General features: G+C 41.8%; 1 protein-coding gene and 1 long non-coding RNA gene across 15 annotated transcripts in view; one reads left to right on the forward strand and one right to left on the reverse strand.

Annotated features, from left to right (window-relative positions):
- LOC132577056 (uncharacterized) overlaps positions 1-22,157 on the forward strand; it is an 83,836-nt gene that overhangs the window by 38,445 nt on the left and 23,234 nt on the right. The window lies entirely within an intron of this gene.
- Positions 16,083-22,157, reverse strand: part of TENM3 (teneurin transmembrane protein 3) — a 721,265-nt gene continuing 715,190 nt past the window's right edge. For all 14 annotated transcript variants that reach the window (XM_060246485.1, XM_060246482.1, XM_060246496.1 and 11 more), the window contains 2 exons: positions 20,450-20,580; positions 16,083-17,721 (listed from right to left, as the gene is read on the reverse strand). In XM_060246485.1, coding sequence (XP_060102468.1) covers positions 16,966-17,721; positions 20,450-20,580 — 887 coding nt within the window. In that variant the 3' untranslated portion in view covers positions 16,083-16,965. The remainder of the gene's footprint in view (positions 17,722-20,449; positions 20,581-22,157) is intronic.

The following is a 22,157-nucleotide window of genomic DNA, read 5'->3' on the forward strand; positions in this document are numbered from 1 at the left end:
CAGTACAGAACAACCCCTTTGTTATCACTTCTGGGACTTTCTATGTGAATAAGTTTTAATCTAGATATGCTCCAAAATTCTGATCCTCACAAAACTCATTCTCGCTTTGATTACAACTTGTACTCACTCATTTTGGGGCTGATTTGAACATTCCTTAAACAGCCTTTCAACTGTGCATAGAGCCTGCCTCCCAGCAAGGGGGAAGAAATCTGACATCTCCTAGCTTTAATGGACTGTAAGATATAAATGGGATAGGACTAATGTGTTAGAGGTTCTGGGAGGGAGGGGTGGTCACACAGATTCCAGGCAGTTCAGCTGCTACCTGTCCTTTTAGTGATTACATTTGAGTTCAGAACAATTTTCCCACTCCTAAATAGGAGGACTTTTCATTCATGCACCTTGCTAGACAGTCCTGATAAAATCAGGATAGTTGCTTGGAAATTCACCTTTTCCCATGTTTTCCAAGTTTGCCTAAACATGAACTTTAAGATCAACTAGAAAGTATAACCCACTTTGCAATCCTTGTCATGGAATCACATAAGGTTTTGTTAAAGTGTTCTCTGTTGTACCCCTTCCCACCTTTAGGAAATGGATACAGGTTATGGTACAAGCATTGCGTGGCCGAGAGATATGAGCTGCTATGTGAATTTGTGGATTCACTCAAACAATGTCAGTCCTTTTTTTATCAGTGGAACTGAGACAGGAATGGTTTCTTTGGAAGAAATGGTGTGTGTATGTGTGATCTAAATTACCCTGATCCAGCAGCCTTGGTTCTGGATCGGCAACTTTGTAAGGAGATCTGATTCGGTATCACTAATGTAGTTTGTCCTAGATAGGTGCTAGTTATCCAGGCGAGCACAGCACCTTCAAGTGGGATGGCTTGAATTTAATTACATGACACCAAGCAGGTTTGCTTAAATGAGTACTGAGCAATGGCGTAGGAGGCTTTTGAATGTTTAATAAAACAAATTAAGAAACCTCGGCAGCCATTTATTTTTGTTTAGGTTTGGCTAGCTAGGAGGCCAGGGCTGCGCACGTGCGTGTGTCTGTGTGTGCTGTTTTGCTTTTACCTCAGGTAGCAGGTATTTTAACTCCATCCCGGTTGGTAATTATTGCTTCAGTAAACAACAGCTGTTCCAATGCAGCTCAGCGTCTTTTTCTGCTTTTAAAAAAGATTTGACAGTGCTCAAACTGTAGACGAGTATTGCTGAAAGGGGGAAAATGTTATAATCATTTCACTCCCCTACTGCTAGCGATTTTATGGGCCTTGTTATGGCAGGCATATTAATTGCCAGCAAGCTAATGATAAGCAAATTAAATAGCTTTAGTGCAGTGTGTATGTGCGTGCGTGCGTGTGTGTGAAGTGTGTGTGTGTTTGGACACTTGGTTGGAGACAGTTTAACAGCCATCTTCTTGAGGAGCTGGTATGTTTAGACCTCAAATCGTTTTCCACACTAAGACGTGAGCCTCTATAAAAAGACATCATACCCGCAATGCGATAATAAGCCATTAACAGTCCTTCACAGCACTGGGAGTCAAAGGCTCATCTTTCCTACCGCCTTTGGGCCATGTCACAGCACTTAGTTCCTGTCACACCTTCCACCCTGGCACTTCTGTGATGGAAGATGGAGAAATTGCTTGCCAAGTCTTTTCAGCTGTGGCAGTTGTGACAGTGATACAGCTGCCCAGGTCTTGTTTTATGGGGCTTTGTGGATTGTGATTTCCTTCACTGCACTGTCTTGAACACTTGAAGCTGCCTTATTCAGAGTCAGACCCTCATTCAGTCAAGGTCAGAACTGTCTGCTCTGACTGGCAGCTGCTTTCCAGGGTCTTAGGCAGAGGTCTTTCACATTACCTACTACTGCTCTTCGTAATTGGAGATGCCTGGGAACTTGCTGCATGCAAAGCAGATGCTGTAGCACTGGGCTATGGCTCCACCCAGCTGGTCTAGCTCAGTCTAGTCCCTGCGGTTGCACATGGCAGGCAGAGACCATCGACTAGTCCCGGCTGTGCAGTAGACATGACTGAGTTCCCCTTTTAATCAGGTATTTGTTCTATCCCAGTGCCAGAAAAGTTGTGTTGGGAAACATGACTTTTAGACCAGAATCAAACGTGAGCAACACTGTGGTCTGGCATGGGAGAGGGCTCCATGTCACAGCCAAGATACTGGCAATTGATTTTCTATTGCATTTGAATGGGTCTTGTGAGAAGTTCCCCAGCAATGCCAAGGTGGCACGGCTGCTTCCCATCTGTCTTTACAGATGACAGACTTCACAGCTGTGGTGCATGGCTCCCAGGGTATAGAACATGGGATTCTAATCCCCCCTTCTTGACAGAATCCATGTTCTCATTTTCTCTGAGGAGGGTCAGAAGGTCTGGGTTGGTTCCACTGATCTAAATGTCATTTGCTTACTGCCTTGTGGCAGCCAAGGTTTTTCAAGCATGGGCAGATTTTGGGTGGAGTATGAATACTTCAGAACAACTCTTCATCTTCCCACCTCTCTCTGTGAATGGTCATGTAAGGCAGAAGAATGGGAAGTGGAGAATTGTGCCATTGCAGTTGCTGCGCTGCTAGACAACATCTGGAATTTATCTTTAAGCTGCCTGTGTGTATGCGCTGAGGGTGGTGGCAAGTGTGTTTCCTTTCTCAAAGCCTGTAGTTGGGCAAGAAGTTTGTTCCTTAGTAGGATAGATCCAGTGGGCTGACCTGGCAGTATATCCCATTCATCTCACGGAGAATGTTAACATCGGAGCTACATTTGGATATTCTCTATTGTGGCTTCCTCTGGCCTCTTCCCTGCCTGGTGGGCTGAACAGGAGCTGTGACATAGTTCACAAAGCATTAAGAGGTATTGGTGCCGGGCCTGCCACACTCAACTGACCAGAAAACAATTCTTGGCAGCAACCTCCATTTTGATCTGCCAGGCGAGAGGAACGTTGTTTGACAAAGTTTCTGCTTGAGGTGAAAAGAAATCTTAAGGGAGTGATTTTTTGGGGGGGGGGAGACCAAGGCATCAGTGAGCTGAAGCATGAAGCAGCAGTAATAGCCTTTATTTGTGAAACTCTGTGGGCAGTGCTAAGCTGTTAAAATGCAGGATAATTAGAATTCTTCAAACAATGGCAAAAGAAATGCAGACTCGGCTCAAATGGCTCCAGACAGCCTCTTCCCTCCCATCCCCCTCCTTCGTTCTAAAGCTTGTCCTGGCTTTTCTCCACCACTAGGCGGTGCTAAGGCCTTGCTTGTGGTAGGATTGATGTGGAGGAACTGATGATTGATTAGCTAGAAGGCTCTTTATGGGGCTAAGTCCTGTTTATGATCTGAGTAGTGAGCATATTAATTTGCATAACCTGCAGGGGACACATGCAATTTAACTGTCAGGCAACATCAATAAAAGACAGGCTGCTTTCGGAGGCCTACTTACCCGGTTCTGAGGGTACCACAGCACCGGGCTGAGCATCCCTATCCTGATTCCAGGAAGCCCTAAGTATTTTCATCTTTGGTTGAAGCAAGTAGAACCAGTTCTTGAGATGTCAGTTAAAGGCTGGGCCCTGGCCTATTTGAGACTTTTTCTTCTTCGTGCTGCTGGTGGAGTAGGGAGAGAAATGTTTCTGCGTTTGTAGAAAGCCTTTAAAGCGACCGCTCCTATAGGCTGCTCCCCCCTTTTTGAGTTGGAATTTTGGTTTTCAAGGGCCTTTTTAAAATCAACTTCTCTAAAGTCTTGTAATCAAAATCCAGGGGAAATTGCTCTCTCCTTACAAAGTGCATTTGTAATGGACTTACAAATCCTTTATGTTACTTCTGGGCCCATAAATGGTGCTTAAATGACAGCAGTAAAGAATGAATGGCCTTGGCTGAAGTGGGAGGGGGCAGAGCTGAAATCTTAACTTTTGGGATAAGTGAAAGAAGTAAGTGAGGAATGCCTGTCAGCATCTCTTTAGAAAATGAAAGCTGGCTAGCACCATATAGGAAAGAAACTTAATTTCAGTAGACTTTCCTTTCAGTTCTGGGATTCTAAGAAATGCACCTTAAGAAAATGAAACAAGTTTACATAAAGTGATCTGGTGTTTCTGCACAAAGTTTAGGATTGCCAACTCTGGCTTGGGAAGTTCCTTGAGATTTGGAGACAATGCCTGGGAGAGCAGAGTTTGGGAAGGACTACATTAGAGTTCAATGCTACTCAGGGGTGTCGAACTCATTTGTTATGAGGGCCAGATCTAACATCAGTGAGACCTGGTCAGGCCATGTCGGACTGGGCCATGTGTGTACCTATTTAAGTTTAGGTAGCAGAGAGATAAACTTTATAAAGGACACAAACACAATTAAAAGATTTTTAACAGATGTTTTCCGAACCCATGTGTGTGACTGTACAGGGACCACGAAGAAGATGAGAGGCTTGCTTCAGTAGCTCTGCTGTGCAATTAAGAGAGTAAAACAACCTCTGCCTCCCACCCTTCTTCCCCAAGGGAGGAACCTCAGCCAATGGAAGAAATTTGCTCTGTGGCTCCTATGAGGCTTTGCTCTGTAGCTCCTATGAGATTGAGCAAATCTGGCAAAGCAAGCTGTTATGCAGAAGGAAGCAAGAGAGAGGGAGAAGGAAGCAGTTGCTTGGGGCCTGATAGGAGCCCTCCGGGGGCCTGATTTGGCTCCCGGGCCCCATGTTTGACACCCCTGCCGTAGAGTCCACTGTACAAAGCAGCCATTTTCTCCAGATAGATTTGAGTCCAGGAGTACTTTAGAGAATGACAAGATTTTCAGGGACGTGAATCTATCTGTTCTACTGTGCAGACCAACACAGCTGCCCTCTTTAACCATTTTCTCCAGGGGAACAGATCTCTGTAGTCTAGAGTTCCGCTGTAATTCACAGAGAACTCCAGGCTCTACCTGGAGACTGGCAATCCTAGCACAAACCCATTTGTGTTTGTTCCATACAGTGTTTAGCCTTCATTGAGGTGGCCCAAGCTAGATGTCGTCATGGTAGCAGAGTTGTTTGCAGAACTGGATCTGCCACTGAATGTCTGGTAAGGAGTGTATGTCTGTGCATGTGTGTGTGTTTGTGCATGTTTGCATGCACTCATGATGGGAGTACAATTTAAACAATGCTGATGAAGAAGGGAAGCTGAATCATGCTTTCCTTCTCCAAACAGGTTTCTCCCCCAAGGGTTTTTGGTTTTGCCCTGGGGGCTGCATAACCCAAACTAATGGCTGTTTAGTAAAAAAATAATAACTTTCTGCTGCAGAACAAAAAAATTGGTCAGCTCCCACTGTTCCATGCTGCAATTCATTTCCTCCCACATACTCAACAGGAGGTGGGTTGAGCCCTGCCACCTTGTGATGAAGAATGTAACCTGTGGGATCCGAGTACCAGTCAATAAATGGTGCCAAATCAATTGGCTGTGGTCTGGGGACAAAAATAGTGGAAGTTGGCTGACAGGCACAGAGCTGGATGTCTTTCAAAAATTCCAGCAGGATTTCTTGGAGACATAAACAATAGGCAAAGTGGACCACCGCTTGGAGTCAATGCATAAGAAATAGCAATCCTGTGTGGAATCTGTTCAGTCAGATTGCTTCTGGGCAACATCACTTCAAAGGCTATTCTTGGTCCAGAATGTAGTGGCTGTCATTAGTCAAAAGTGATAATTAAACATTAGTTCTTTATGACATTCACTGTCTGCCAGTAAAGGCTGAAGTCAAGGAACTGTTGCTTTCCATTAAAGCCCTTTACAATATTTGCCTGAGAAATCTGACGCTGGATCTTCTCCCTTACTGTGTACTGACTGCTGATTGGAGTAATTTGCTGGTGGTTTCTTCTCACAGTGGCTGGTTGCCACTTCTGGGTGAACATGCCCTGTCATGACCCCAGGCTATGGTTCATAGGGTTTAGGCCCTTACTTTTAACATTATTACTATTGCTATTATCTTCTATTGTAGCCTACCTTTCTCAGTAAGACTCAAAGTAAATCACAAAATTTCAAAACCAATTCAATCTGACAGCAAATTAGGATTACAGAACTGGAAAGTAATGCAGATAAAAAAACACTATCTGATGCATGGCATACTCTAAGGAAGGAAGGGGTTTACAAAGGTAGATGCTAGTGCAGTAAAAAGAGGGGATGCATGAAATGAATATTTCAACAGACTGCAATACTGTCCCTCATAGAAACGACCTTCTGAGCTGGCCTGTTATCTTATGGTTCTATTCCCTTTATTCAAAATACTCTCTGGAACATTTTTGCTTTGCACAATCTGTGAAATTATAGACATGGGGTGGGGGGCTTTAACAATGCATCTGTCCTTTGATCTTGCCCAAAACAGTTTTCCAATGACTAGTTTGTTGGATCCCTTCTTAAAGTGTGAGTGATTTTGTTTTATAGTTTTTATTGTATTTTTAACTCACTTTGAAAACTATTTGCTATTGACAAATAATAGTGAGCTTGTCTTATATTTAGCATTTGTACAGCGCTTTCAGTGGTCAAAGTGCTGCACTCTAATCTTTGCAGCAGCCTTCTATGGTCAGCCAATATCATTATCCCCCTGTGTATGGAACTGAGTTTGAGAGACAGTGTTGGTAGCCAGGATGTGCTTTTAAAGATAGGCTGTATGTTTTTCATTTCTACTTATGATAAAGGTGCGGCACAGTGAAAAAATCCCATGGCAATAGACGTCATGAGCTGCCTCTAAACAGACACTATTGAATGTGCACAAATTCCTGGAAAAGTGTCTGAGGACTTAGCAGAACTCCATCCTTTATTCCTGTGCATTTATTGCAGCAACAGTAGACAGCAGCCTTGTGACACCTTGAAGACTGAACCATTTTTATTGTAGCATTATTTTTCGTGGACTAGAGCAACACTCCTTTGGACTACATGTCCATGAGCACTTACTGTAGAAGAAAAACTGGTGTCCCATAATGGATATCTTTAAGGTGCCACATATCTTGATCTTTTATAGTGGAAATTCTTTTGAACAAGCCTATGGATGGTGATTGAAAGCGCCATCTTTGGGCTACAGGCCCCTTTGTCTCCACTGCAGAATTCTTCGCAGAGACTTCAGAGCAAATAACCCAGGGGAAGGCTCCCATTTTCTATTAAACCTGATAGGTTTCAGAGTAATTCCTGTGGAAAACCTATTGCTTTCATTGCCTACTAAATTGTATGGGGACAATTTCAATGAGTGAGAGAAACAACACATTCCCAGGGGGTCAGGTGTGAGTTTTCTCTTCTTGAGTGTCTCAGATTAATTAGATCCTGTAATTTCACCTCCTGGAATGTTTGGTCTGTGCCGGATATAGGAATTATTCAGTCACAGAGTGAAGGTCCCAGCTCTTGTTTTGTTTCTTGTTACAAGGCAACAACACCGTACCTACAATTAAGAGGCAAACAGACTGGCCTCTCCCTTTGTAAACTATCACATTCAGAATATTTCTCTCCATCTCAGTCCCCGAAGTATTTATTAAGTTTGCTTTGTGGAACCAATTAATTCTAAACAGCATACTTATGTCATGGGCAGCTTTGAATCCATTCATAGGCGCTTGTCTTCTCTACACAGGACTCTAGGAATGCTTATTCCTCCTTGATATAGCTTTAAGTCACTAAATGAATAGATTTACTAGATTTACATTTCAGTTCTTAGTAATTAACTCTTAGAGACCACCATTTGCAGATGATCTGAAGGTGTGTGTGGAATGGGGTGGTGGAATGAACTCTTTGACCCAAAGAGCATTATGGAAGCCATCAAAAGATGTCTGCCTGATAAGTAAATTGCCATTGTACTAAAGCCACAGTTGAATTTACCCCTTTATACTTCAATGCCACCCAAATGCCCTAAGGCACAGATCCTTTGTGGATTTGGGGCCCTCAGATGGCCGTGTGGTGGTCAGATGCATCCATTTTCTCACTAGTGGAAGGGGGAGGAGGTAGAGTGAGCCTCTGTGCTGTTTTCCACTGAAGCTCCACACACACATCAGGATTGGGGTCTGGCTTATCGCTACATGTGGCAATGACAAATTTTAAGATGACTGTTTCTTCAAGTGCTTCCATTCACCATATGCAGGGCTTTTTTTTGTGCAGGAACGCAGTTCCAGCTGACTTGGTGTCAGGAGTGTGGCCTAATATGCATTCTGAATATTTACATGTCACTTGAGTTGCTTCCACTGTAGGGATGCTAGCTCCATGAGGGATGGAAAATTCATAGAGATGTGGGGGTGGAGCTTGAGAAGGACAGGGACTTCAATGAGGTGTGATGCCATAGTGTCTACCCTCCAAAGCATCCATTTTCTCCAGGGAAGCTGATCTCTCTAGTCTGGAGATAAGCTGTAATTCCAGGGGATCCCCACATCCCACCTGGAGTCTGGCACCCCTCTTCCACTGTATCATTCCTCATTTGGCATGGCCTTCTCTATCCCAGTTTAAAACTCCTTCAGGTTAAGACAGCATACAGAGTAGACATTGAGGCTTTAAGGCAGTATGATAAAATTAGTATTGTCATGACCCACGTTCATTTTGTCTGCCCTTTCATGATCTCTAGTCATGTTATCATAAGGTTTTGTGCCTGGGAAAAGTTGAGCTTAGTTCTGGGTGCCAAATGCTAGTACGTCTGCCATTAGCATTGTGTGCTTGTATGATTGTTGTGTTACACCTATTGGATACTCTTACCAACAATACTGTTAAGACACTTTTCTCTTGCTCAAAGATTTACTTTTTAAAATTCAAATGTTTCCTGAATGTGTAGAACATAATGTGTATGTGTGCACCCAGTATTTTCAAGCAGCCCGATTCCAAATAAAAATTAAGGGCCCATCCAGCACTTCTGCTGAGGATTTGTGTGTACCTCATAAGTTGTTCATGTGCATTTTAGCTCTTTATCAGACTATGAAAAAGGCATATAGGGGTACTAACATTTAAACAGCAATGTTTCACAATTTTGTGAGCCTTCTGAAAATATTTGAGTCATTTCCTTTCTTAGCTGCATACATGAAAATACAATTTTTGTGCACAGTTATGGAGAACTTTGCCAGTTTTTCCCTTGGTGAATGCCAATTATTTCAGTCAGTGGACTGGTCTCAGGGAAGACAGTCTTGAAAATCATGGGCTCCTCTCCCACCGTTCCCTTCCTGCTGCCTATGATTTAACTGGCCTTTCATTTTTTGAGTCTTGCCCAAGTACACGAGAGGCACATTTTCTGAAAGTTCCCTTCTGTTGGCGAGACATTTACATTTAAAAGCAGTGTTTGTTTGTCAGGGTGCCAGCACTCTGAACCTCAAGGCAGACAAGCGAGCCTGAGTGAGGTGATCAAATTGCAAGAATTTACAATGCCAAAATAACTTTATAACAGTTCAGGGGCTGTTTGAACACTGGTGGGCTACATAGCACGTGGGCCTCATAGGGGTGACCATTGTTTCAGAGGCAAAACACAGTCAGTCAATAGGCCTGCCTGTTATTCCGATATGTCTCACAGACAAGGAGCTGTCTGCCCAAAGAAAGGACTTTCAACTTATTAGAGCCAGTCTGACCACAGTTTCAGAGGCACAGGAGAAACTAGCGGACCAGTCCAAGCCTCCTTTTTTCTTCAGTGCCTAAGGAGAATCTTGTCATGGATGGGAGCAGAAGTTGCCAAGGGGTGAAGCTATCAATGTGATTGCTTTATCAGCTGAGATGTCTGCTGTTCAACCCATAGTTCTGAAGCATGATTCTTACTAATAGCAACGTTCTCAGTTGAGAGCAGGGCAGTGAAAGGCTACCAGCAAAACTGGAATTTCTATGTACTTGCAACTTAATCCTCAAATACAGAAAAATAGTACTTTGCTAACTAAAAGTAAAGCCCAACTCCCAGGGCCTAACGGGGACCAAGCCTGTCTAGTAGCATTAAGGAGGCAAGGAAGCTGACAAAAGACAGCTGAGTATCAGTGCAGAGAAAAAGGAAGCAGAGAGAGAAAGAAACAGACCTTTCCTGTATGAATGAAACATTTATATTGAGGCACTAGGCCATCCAGTTTGCTAGTATCATCTTCTCAGTGCAGCAAGTAGAGAAAGGGATTTCCTGCTATCTGGGATCCTATAACTGGGGATGAACTTCATTAAGTGAAGCAGCTGCTCTACCAATGAGCCACAGTCCATCATTAAAAAACAACCCATCAAAAGTGGGATTTGGACCCATTCTCAAAGATCAGAAGGAGCAAATCTAGCCCTTGGTTGTGGCATCCAAGCTCTTGGGCCATTTTGACACATTGTAGGAGGCATGAAATGAATCCAGAGGTGAGATTGTTAGGATCAGAGGAGGACAAGTCACCTGCCCCTTCCGTGGACTCTTTAAGCAGAGCCCCCAAGTGTGTAGTAGTGGCAGCTTCCAACCCAAATCCTCTCCAAGCACAGAAGGGAAAAGATAAAAATATTGCCGTCTTGGGTTGTAATCTAATTAATTGTTAGATTAACCTTCTTGCTTAGCAATCAATGCTATGGGGGGGGGGGAACCCTCTCCAGAATGAGTCTGCTGAGCACCGGGACATGATGATCATGTAGCTACTTTTCTAGAATACAAGATGAATGTCAGGCTGTGTTTTTGGTGCAGCAGTCATGTGATGTGTGTATAGGGTTACCTGGCTCTGGGTTGGGAAATACCTGGACATGGGGGGCCTGGGTAGGGTGAGGGGAGGGGAGGGACTTAAATGGGAGTAAAAGGTAGTCCCCTGTGCAAGCACCAGTCATTTTCGACTCTGGGGTGACATTGCTTTCACAGCGTTTTCGCGGCAGACTTTTAATGGGGTGGTTTGCCACTGCCTTCCCCAGTCATCTACACTTTCCCCCCAGCAAGCTGGGTACTCATTTTACCTACCTCAGAAGGATGGAAGGCTGAGTCAACCTTGAGCCGGCTACCTGAACCACGGGGCTCTTTGTTAAATGGGAGTACACCACCATAGAATCCACCTTCCAAAGCAGCCATTTCCTCCAGGTGAACTGATATCTATCGCCTGGAGATCAGTTGCAATAGCAGATCTACAGCCATTTTCTGGAGGCTGGCAACCCTATGTGTATACCTCAAACTCATAATGGATGAATTCCATGGCTTGGGTCCTGCCTAGAATTCTTGTGGCTAGAGCCCCAGACATCTCTGAAATGCTATTCCAGGGATAGGGGGACCCCCAGGAATAGTTTAAATGGCAGATTTTTTTATGGGAGGGAGGAGTGTCCAATATAACTCCTTTACAATCACAAAAATTGTAGCTGGGATCCAAGCCCACTGCTTAGTCATCATTGTGAGACAGCTAACTGCATTTGAAACTCATTGCTTAGTGCTGTCTTCAGATAATCAACATGGTATGAAGACATCTTCCAAGTTGTACTCTGAGTAGGTGCTTGACACAACTCTATTTATTTGCTTTAGGGACCATTTGATGAGTTCCAAAAAACCATATTTGTTTAAGACAATTTTAGAGATACAATGTTGGATCCACCCTGCTTTTCTGCTGGTGAAAAAAGGGACCACTTGAAATAGCTACTCATTGGAACTGCAGGAACAAAGATAAGGGTCATAATAAGAAGAATTGGGGAAGAATGTGTGAAAAATTTGGCTGGATTCAACCTATATTATTTGATGAACATGTTGGAAGAGGCTAAGAAATCAGGCAATGAATCTGGACATTCATGGTTAAAATCTTGTCTCGGCCATGAACTTGTAATTTCTTTTAGTAGACCCTACATTCCAGCTTCCATCCATCTCTCTGTGCAAAGTCAGAACAATACTGACTTACCCTGCATGGAGGATTGCGACAAGATTACGTATGTGAAGTACCTGGGATATGTCAAGCCAATATATATGTGGTTAGAGTGATTACTGAACATCACTGACTTTTTTTTTAAAGGTGTGGATTATTACAAGGGTGACAGTTATTTTCCTTGTAAAATGTAGGTTTCTTTCAGTGTAGAAACAGTAAACCTTGCAACACATAAAACAGTTGAAAAATAGGTCACATTAAGCCCCATGAAGTGACCTGATTTGTGTTGGATCAACATGTTATCAAGTTGTAGTTGTTGCTACCATGCAGGTGTGGGAAGGTCTGCCTATTATGGCTAACTTCAAAACTCTCTCACATTCTCAGAGTGTTCTGAAGGCAGCACTTCACTCTGAGGTGCCATAAATAGGGACTAAAAGGCCTCCAGACAGTGAACAGGGCCCAATTGGTTATTTACAATCAGCTGCTTTTAATTTACCTTTCAGAGGAGAGGGAACAGTTGCTGTGCAAACATGACACACCAGCCATTCTGTTTTATTTTTTCTCTTAACTTTGTAATGCTTTACTATGTGAGGTGTAGTTAATGTTTCCTAAAAGTAGGCCACTAGACATCCCATGGAGCGATTTGCCTTGCTGAGCTAGCAGTCTGGGCCATTGGGCAGAGGGGGTGGGAGACAACTCCCAGCTGTGCAGCGAAGGAATCAATACTAGCACAACTGGATCACTTTGCATCTAACAGGAAAAAAAAACAGAAAAGCAGTAACACGGTTATAATCTCTGACACACATAGTTAAGAAAACAAAGCTAAACGGAGACACGTTGGCTTGGCTTTTATTGGAAAGCCTAGATGCAATCTATAGTCATCAAGTTGTGGAAAAAATTCAGGACACATATAAAGTTAGGAAGGCAAATGAAGAGAACAATACAAATCAGACAAAATTTACATTTCAAAATAGCACGAAAGTGTTTGGCTTTGCCTAAAATACTCTGAATCTCATTATTTTCATAGGCAATATTTTAATACATCCCCCCATTTTTTTAAAGGTCTTTTGTTTGCACATTTCCCCATAGTCATTGCCTCATGTAGGAGTGTTGTCCAGATTAGCCTTTCCTTTCCAAAACTCGGAATAAGTCTTCTTGCATCTACTAATTGGCCTTCATCTACAATGCATGTCATGAGAAACTCTAGTTTGGTGTTTATTGGTGCCAGAACTGAGAAGAAAGAATAGGGAAACATCTGGCTGAGAAGCTTTACTTCTGTTCTGAGATGCTCTACATAGAATTTTTCTGAAGCATTCCAACACTGTCATACATTTCACCACATTTTTGAGCCTGACCCCTAAATCAACAGCTCACACTTACAGCTCTAGCATATAATGCTGTTCAAAACTTCTCTGACAGAACCACAAACACTTAGTATTCCCCAGATATTTAAAAAAGGAACCAATCAATGCTTTTTATTTAACAGATATGGGCTACTGGAGGCCTGAAAAACAAAAGCTAATTGGCACTTTAAATATAACAAAATACCAGCATCTGTTCGAAGGGTCAGCAGTTCTATAAGCTCAACCGAAGGGGGACACAGATCATAATAGCACCGTTGTGAAATGTCAGTCATCAGCTTGACCTGCTCATGGGCTGTTCGACAAGAACTCCTACTGTGCACCTGAGAGCACACATAATACTATAGAATCTCAGTGTAGAAAGCAGGTAGAAAACTATTTTTATTCCATCCACATAACAACTCTCTCTATATATGTAAGACACATTCAGCTGCCATTTATTACCGTTCTGAATAGCAAATACAGCACAATTAAAATTAACCATTTTGTTTACATTTCAAACAATGTTTTAAAACACCCTGTGGGTCAATATAGAGCTTAGCCAAAAGGACTTTTGACCAGAAAGAACTACATATGTGAAGGGAGTGGGGGTGGGGAGAGACCTCCAAATTATGCTGTCCAAATTATGTTTCTTCGTCCCCCTCCACTCTTCTAAACAAGGATGCAAAAATTAACAACTCTGCATGCAGAATTCAGTATAACTGCAAATTGTAAGCTTTTCAGAACCGATATATTGTAAAGTTTTATTTCAGTGGGTGGGATGCAGCCAATCCAAAGCAGGGGAGAACTTTAGTGCAGAATTCCTGGCAAATGTGGATTTTAAAGTTGCTATACTCATAATTTGCAATCTCATCCAATTAATTACATTATTTAGCTGCTGCCTCTTAAGTGTTTTTATGTATTAATATTGGATTGAAATTGGATTTTTAATGAATTATATTATGTATTTTTAAATCCTAGAATGATTTAAGAATGTTGTAACCTGCCCTGAGCCTGCTGTGTAGGAACAGAGAGCTAAAACTCTAAATAAATAAGAAATTTGGTGTGAGCCTGAAAAATAGACTTAAAAAGCAAAAAACCTGGAAGCTGAAAAATGTCAGAATTTTGGAAGAGCAAGTGGATTTTGTGCTACTGAATTAGCATGCACACTGTGAGATTTACAAGCATAACTGTGACTGAACATAAGCTATCATAACATCTATGAAACCAAATGGTCTGTTGGTGATTCACTTTAAAAAGAAAGGAAGAAAAAAGAGGCACCAGGGTGCAAGCCTGCCTGGAAGCCCTGCCATTTAGCATGGAAACTCTACTCTCTAGATGTGGGGCAGCAGGCTGTGGCTAGTCAGTAGTGAGAGAGCCATTCAGAACATGCTGAGAAGAATTCTCTTGTATTGTTTCAGATGTTTCACTACTGAAGGCCAAACCAAACATCAAAGCTAACAAACAGCCCTATCCTTCTCTTTGAAGAGCAGGAAGAGCCACGTTGGGACAAGGCTTTAATACTTTTCTCCATGGCTTTAACTATTTAAATAACCCCTATAAAGTGGCAATAAGCACTTTCCCCTCCTATGGATCTGACTGTTGCTTCAGAGTGCTTATTTAAAGTACTGAGGATGAATTAAATAGTTACAGTGACCCTTTCCTTAGGTTAGCTTCTTAGAAAAAACATAGATTCTTATCAAGGATTCTTGCATCATGTCCAGTTTAACTCTGAGACCTGACACCGGCAGGGTTTTTATTTCTCTCTAGGGGAATGTGGCAGAATGGAATTCTGGAATCTCTTCGTGGAAACAAAATTCTCAAAAAATGTTTAAAATTTTGTGAGGGACATCTATGTCCCTCTTGATAGTTCCGGCACCTTTTTTTTCCCAGAAAAAAAAGCCCCGGACATTGGAATCTGTCTCGCAATGGTTGGGCTTTGGTTCATACTAAGTTCTGCTCAGGTATACTGCAATGCTTAGTTGACATGTAACATCAAGTCTTTGTTTGGGTTCGCGTGAGTTAGCCTTGGGTTTGAGTACCCCATGCTGCCCTCTCTTTTCCTCACATGCTCCAGTTTCCTCCTGCTCATGGTGAGCCATAGTTATCAAATTACAGTTTACACTTACATTCTAAACCAATGCTGAAAATTATGATTAAATTGAGGTGGCAGGAAACAATGGTTTGCTGCAAAACAGGGAGGAAGAGAGGGAATAACAGCTTGTGAGGAAAGGAGGGAGCACACATGTCCAAGGCCCATTCAGGTAATGCCCAACTATGGTTTAGTATTGTGTCTCAGCTGTACCAAACTATGGTAGTCTTCTGATGCAGATCTGGCAGTAAAGCCAAAACTCTTTAAATTTTTTCTTTTCCTTTTGAACTGTGTTGACTACTCTCTTTGGGGAATGAAAGGCTTAAAGGGTGTGGGGTTTGTTTAGTGGTTCATCTACTCACCTTACATGTACTGCTAGCTTTTCTCTTTCTCTTCATGAAATGCTAGAACTGTCTCCATAACAAAGGAGACAAAAGTAGAAGCCTTGTCCCTCATTTTCATGCAGCTGTGGGTATACAGCAAATTGCCATTCACATATTCCTCACTAAATACCTGAGACCTGCTTCTTTTCACCATGTAATGCCACTTCACACCCCACATTTTAAAAATACCTAACAAAACTGCAAAATGAATAGATACACTTTTAGGGCTGGGTGAGGTCAAGGCAAGCCCAGCCTAAGAAAACGTCTCCCATTATTTATAATATGTGACTCCTCCTTAATTGCTTTCTTCCAGCAGTGAGTCAGAAAAGGATGCTGCAAAGACAGAGCAAAGGAAAAGAGCTGCAGGCCCAGCAACAGGGGAATTGCTCTGTCTTTTCACAGGCATGAAATGCACCATTTTTTTTTAACCCTAATACAAAAATATCAACACTTCTGTCAATTAGTTATACAGCGTTATATCTCTACAATATAACTCTTTATACTGTACAGCTATAACATAACAAAAGGTGCAATTCCTTTAAAAAAATTCACACACTGCACATTTTTATCATTTTATTTTAAGTATAAACCTTTTTTTAAACACTTTACATAAATTAACTCCTCTGAGACTAATATTTGATGTACAGTAAATTGTAATTCATATAAAAATCCATAAACAACTTGTCTCACATAATTTACAAAAAAAATCAAGGTTTCCTTTGCTTCTCTGTTGACAAGGTTCCCACTTGCCATTCCTGCCCCCCCCACCCCCAAGGCAAACCACATTATCATTGTAAAATCCATTATTAAATTCCCATTGTAGCATAAATTGCTTGTGCCAATGTCCTTTTAGAAAGCAGCACAGTTTAAAGCCGTCAGGGTGTCCATAAACAAGAGGTTTTTTTGCCCTCCACATATTAAAATGAACAGAGATATATACCACATCCTATGCAGACAGAGGAAGAGATCAAGTAAGACTGAGAGAGATTAAGAGAGAGAGAGAGAGAGAGAGAGAGAAGATAGACGATTTCTTTGTAGGCAAAGGTCAACAATTTAGTAATATTTGGAAACACCATATGGGTATCTTAGTGAAAGACAGTGCCTCAAAGGAATAGGCAGACTGTTCCAAACCCTTTAGGCCTTTCTTTTTTAATACTTTCAGTCCAACTAGAGTGCAGCGATATGCATATGTAAACATATTTTTAAAGCAGATCACCTTTAAGGTCATTCAGAAAAAAACCCCAGTCTGGTTTTTTAGCAGTATCATTCTTCTGGAAGGCTCTCTCGTCTTTGTAGAGTCTATTCAGATTGTGCTACAGAAAAAAAATCTGAGCAAGGGCGTGTATTTAGGCTCAAGTAGTTTTGCAGCAAAACCATTTGGTCTCCCTCTTAGAAGACACTGGTGCAGTCAGTCTCTTTGGCAGCCCAGCTAAACCAGTGTGTTACCTCTTTCCAATCTCACTTTGCCTAAGGAACTGTATATTGTTAGCGCTGTCTGCTAATTCAGGGTATTGCTCTACAGAGAGTACATAGTACCCATCATATCCTTGGACTTTTCCAGCACTCAGCAGCTGCCTCTTTTCCCCTTCGGTCCATAGTCTGGCGCCTTCCTCTCCATCTCTCACTCTTTGCTGTTCTCTGGCCCAGGCATTGGATAAAGCCCTTTGCCTAGCCTGCTCTAATATCCGCGCCTTTTCCTCATCAAGAGTCATGCCATAGCGGACATGAAGAGCCAGTGCACCATACTGCATTTCAACGTCGGCAAACCTACGAGTCCTGCCATTTACTACAGTGGTAGACTGTGAAACGGTGACGTTGATGCCATTTTCCAGGGCTTTCCGGCCGCTTGTCAATCGCAACGTGCCTAGGTCGCTCTCTGGTGAAGTGGTCTTTATAAAATAGTGCGTGTCCTTTCCTTCAATGGTGAAATGTAAGTTCTCCAGGTAGTATGCATTGTTCAGAACAGCTGCCACTTTGATACAATCCTCGTTTGCAATGTTGAGCACGTTAGTCTGCACTCTGCCTTGATTGACAGCAAGCATCACCCCTTTCCCAATCAGGGACTTTACAGTTGCGAACCACAGCCACGATTTCTCACTGCCAGGCCTACGCTTGCTGATCTGGACTTCTGCCATTTTCCCCAGTGACAAGAATGCTTTTGCTTCCCTGACCACTTGTTGTTGGACTCCAGAAATTGGCTGAAAATAAGAAGAGGCAGAAGTTTTACAAACCACATGTAGCACCTTGATTTCGACCATCAAGAATTTTTGGCACAAATCCTAGAACTGACAATAGGACATGCCATCGCTGATAGTGCTAAATAGCTAATTGAATCCACATGCTGCATTATATTGTTACAAATGGTACTTTAATTGATAAACGCTCCATTTTCTCATCTTTGTCTCTTTGAAAAAATCCCTTGCATGGGATCTCTCCAGAGGAAATGGTAAAGGTTGTATATAGAACACAATTACATTTAATACTTACATTTACATAGATCTTTTCATGTGGTAATTAACTCATATTGAAAACAGTTGTGGAAAGCAGTAACATGAATATTTTCCAGATGGGGAAATGGAGACAGTAAGGTTAATTAGCTTGTTCAAGGCTACAAGTGTGAATGGATGTCGAATCTAAGACTTTTTACTAGCCCTCCATATTCTCACAATATACATTTTTCTATAGAGACTAAGAAAACATCTTTTGGGAAAGCTGGGCCTCCCTCCTGCTCCTGGTAAGTTCCTTCATTTTCTGCCAGTTGCCAGGAGGACCTGGAACCCCTTTTGACACAGAATTGCTGAGATAAAAAATGTGTTAAGGAGTGCGAAGGGTTGGTATCCTAAAAAATTATTTCTATTACACAAATTATCAATAAAACATTTGGTTGGATCCTAAGTTCCCATTCCATTGCCATAACCGCAGTTCCACCACCAAAATGGTATTTCCGCTGATGAATGAAAGGAAGACAAATTCCGTTAATTCCCCCCTTCTACTGCTGCTCTCCATTTCTTCCACATACAATTACCAGGGTCTGGTGACGCATGGAGCACAATATAGTAAAGGCAAAGAAGGCTGCAGTGGCAGGGGGAGGGGGGAAGTTACCTTCACCAAGCACAACTCTGTTTGTACTTCTTAGTATTGAGAGCCAGTTTGGTGTAGTGGTTAAGTGTGTGAACTCTTATCTGGGAGAACTATGTTGATTCCCCACTCCTCCACTCGCAGCTGCTGAAATAGGTCAGCCATAACTCTTGCAGAGTTGTCCTTGGAAGGGCAGCTTTTGTGAGAGCTCTCTCAGCCCCACCTACTTCACAGAGTGTCTGTTGTAGGTGGAAGAAGATAAAGGAAATTGTAAGCCACTCTGAGATTCAGAGTGAAGGGTGGGATATAAATCCAATATCATCAACTTCCATTCAGGCCATTGTTTCCCACCATTATCCCCCTTTTTTTGTTCCCTTGACTCTTTTTTACACCATTTTCCACTACTGCCCCCACTGGCTCCTCCTTTTCTCTTGTCCCTCTGCGTGTTTGGAACTGACACTACTTAAATTACTTGGCCCAGGCTAGTCTGATCTCATCAAACTCAGAAGCTAAGCAGATTTGGCCCTGTTCATTATTTGGATGAGAGACCACCAATCCAGGGTTGCTATGCAGAGGCAGGCAATGGCAAACCACCTCTGAATGTCTCTTGCTTTGGAAATCCTATTGTGTTGACATAGGTCAGCTGCAACTTGATGGCACATTCCACCACCAAAATGCCTGGCTTTACAAATGTAACTGAAATATAAGAAGGCATTTTGTTAGGCTTCGATCTCCTTTCTGTAAGTGTTGTTAACATGGAGGGATGGGTGAGCCAGGGATGAAGCAATGCAGGTGGGACAGATGGATGCCAACTAAACTAGAAAAAAGAAGGGTGAGAGGACCACTCCTCCCCCTCGAGCATGTACAGTTCCTGTACCTAGTTCTGTGTATCCAGGGCAGGAGGCTTATGTTGATGACTTTAGTAACAATGGAGAGAATATGGTTTCTTGTAGTGGAAACTGATACATGGCTCAGGAAGCCACCGTGTGTCAGATCTGCAGTTGTTTTGACTCTTCATATGAACAAGTGGCTGTGTTACAGAGTTGCTTTAAAGCAATCATCAGGGGTTTACCACTTCTTAAAAGTTTCACACTCCTTTGCCAGTAACTAAAAATTTGATGGCGCATGGCCTTATGCTCTCCAACAGTTAAGATTTATAATTGCTATTTTCCTAAATGGCATATATAGCTTTTGTGCTTTACATCCCATTCATTTTCTTTCATCATTACATATAGCTGGTCTGTTTTAGATTCCTCTCCTCCCCCCCAAGACATTCCATAGCACCTGGAATTTGGGCTCCATGTAATGGGTTTTACCTGAGGTAATTTCACATTCAATATTTTATCTTCACATATAAAACATGGTTAATATTAAATAGAAGTAAAATTGTACTGGTACTTGGTATGCATAATTTATGTCACCTGGTCTGTTTATTTCACAGTCTATTTTTTATTACAGTGTTCACATTCTGCCTTGAGGCAGGGTGCTGGTATAAATGCAATATCCACAGTTTCCACTGGGAAAGTTACAATTCTTAAAAGAGGTTTCAAAGTACTATTATTTATTGATTAATTCTCCCTCCCTCCCTCTTTTTTAAAAAGTCTCCAGTATAGAAAGGAAATAGAAAATGTTGAAATTCAGATCTGATACTTAGCAAAGGAACAAAAGGAGTAGAATTAGCATCTAGGTGACAAATGTCTTTTGAAAGAAAATTACCCAGATCTTTACAATGTACAGTTTAATTTTTTTAACTGCTGTGTGGGCCTCTGGGGATTATAGAGCTCAAACAGAATACCATTCTTTATTCAATTGGGTTACAATTACATTTTCATTTTCTTTTTTCCTTACCGGTACATCATCCCATTGCTGACTCTTCACAAGTTCATATGAGGGCTCCGTTAAATCAAATTTGGGCACAGGGAAACCAGGAATAGCATTGTGCAGGTGGAAACCAAATGTCACTAGCCAGCTGTTAACATCTACAAAGCAATTGTAAAAAAAGAAAGAAAAACATCAGTTTTTCTCCTGCATTTATTGAATTTAATGCTGTAGAATTTTTATTAATATCAATGGAGCTGGAACTTGTGCTTTGAGATACAGTTAAAGGACTCATAACAGGGTAGTATTTTGTCTGATTCTGCATTCTTCTTTTTTAAATTCATCAATGCTACCCTGAGCCAGTGAATTTGATCTGCATGTCCCCTTTTAGTAAAGAAGCTGTAGATGTGGCTCATCTTGCTGGATCCCTCTGAGTTGCATCCCTGGTTTGTTTTACTAAACTGGGGCTGCAAGCTCAGGATCAAGCCAAAGTACAATACTATCCATAGTAACAGCTGGTGGTAATGGTACGGGAGTCCAGACCACTTTTCCTACTTATTCTGCTAACAGTTAGTAACAGTGTAGCTGACCACCCAGACTACTGGTTTAGTGGCCAAGCATGAACAGCAATGCATTCAGCTTTCTGAAATATACAAGGACCTGAGGATCAAAATGGCTGCCTTTAGATTTCACCAACATTTACTACATCTGTAGGTGTTATTGTTAGATGTTCTCAGCCTTAAAGTGAACCTTTAGCTCCAGGCACCTTCTGAACTGGAGTCATATATCACCACAGCTTTTCCAAACAAGAAAAGGAAGGTTATTCAATATAGTGAAATGGGCATAAGTCTCCCTCCTGTTCATACTTTACATACTCTTTAGTGACTGCAGAAAGAGTTTGTGTAAAGGGAAAATAAACTGTGAGGTAGCAAGATCCATTTTGTGAACTTTGCTTTGTTCACAGGATCCAAGCCATTAAGCTGAATTATTTCTGCATGTGAAAATGCAAAGCTGGAAGCAGGTTAGGCATGAAAATATGTTGAAGCAGCAGCAGCTGCTCCAGGCAAGTAGATTTGTGTCCTACACTGATCCTTTTGCTCTGAAGATTCCTCATGAAAAGAAGCCGAAAATATGGCAGAGCTGTGGGAGTTAAGGAACACAATTTTCTATTTAATATACAAATGAACACCCAACCATAAACAGTAAGTGGGAGTGATAGTGTATTAGTTTTCATACTGGTAGACGAAGGCTTGGAAACCTTCCCTTTATGAAGATTATCATCTGAGGTGTTACCATGCAAGTAATAAACCCTACCAAGTTCCACAGCTAAAGCTGCCATCTGGCATAACACCACCCATAATATTCAATATATTTACAAATTTATAAATGGTTGCCATGGTAGCAGTCTAGATGTCAAAGACATAGTTGGAAACATCAAAATTGCATTTTCTTTTCTGCAAATTATTTATTCTGAATATCTCGAGAGAGTTATGCTATTGCTCAAAGACAAAGGATTCAGTTGCCATTTATGAGGTTTTCTGACCTGATTCTTGTTCAATTCCTATTAACGCCACTTGCTGTTCTTATTTCTTTGTTTGGAAAATATTTGCTCTAATTACTTGATAAATGAGGCCAACCCCTCACTTGGTCCATCATTATTATGAAAACAATTACCCTGATATTCCTCACTAAAATGTATGAAATATATTTTTAAGCATTCTTTTTGCACAGCTGGTTT

The sequence above is a fragment of the Heteronotia binoei genome, chromosome 9, assembly GCF_032191835.1.
Source record: "Heteronotia binoei isolate CCM8104 ecotype False Entrance Well chromosome 9, APGP_CSIRO_Hbin_v1, whole genome shotgun sequence".
NCBI lineage: Eukaryota > Metazoa > Chordata > Lepidosauria > Squamata > Gekkonidae > Heteronotia > Heteronotia binoei.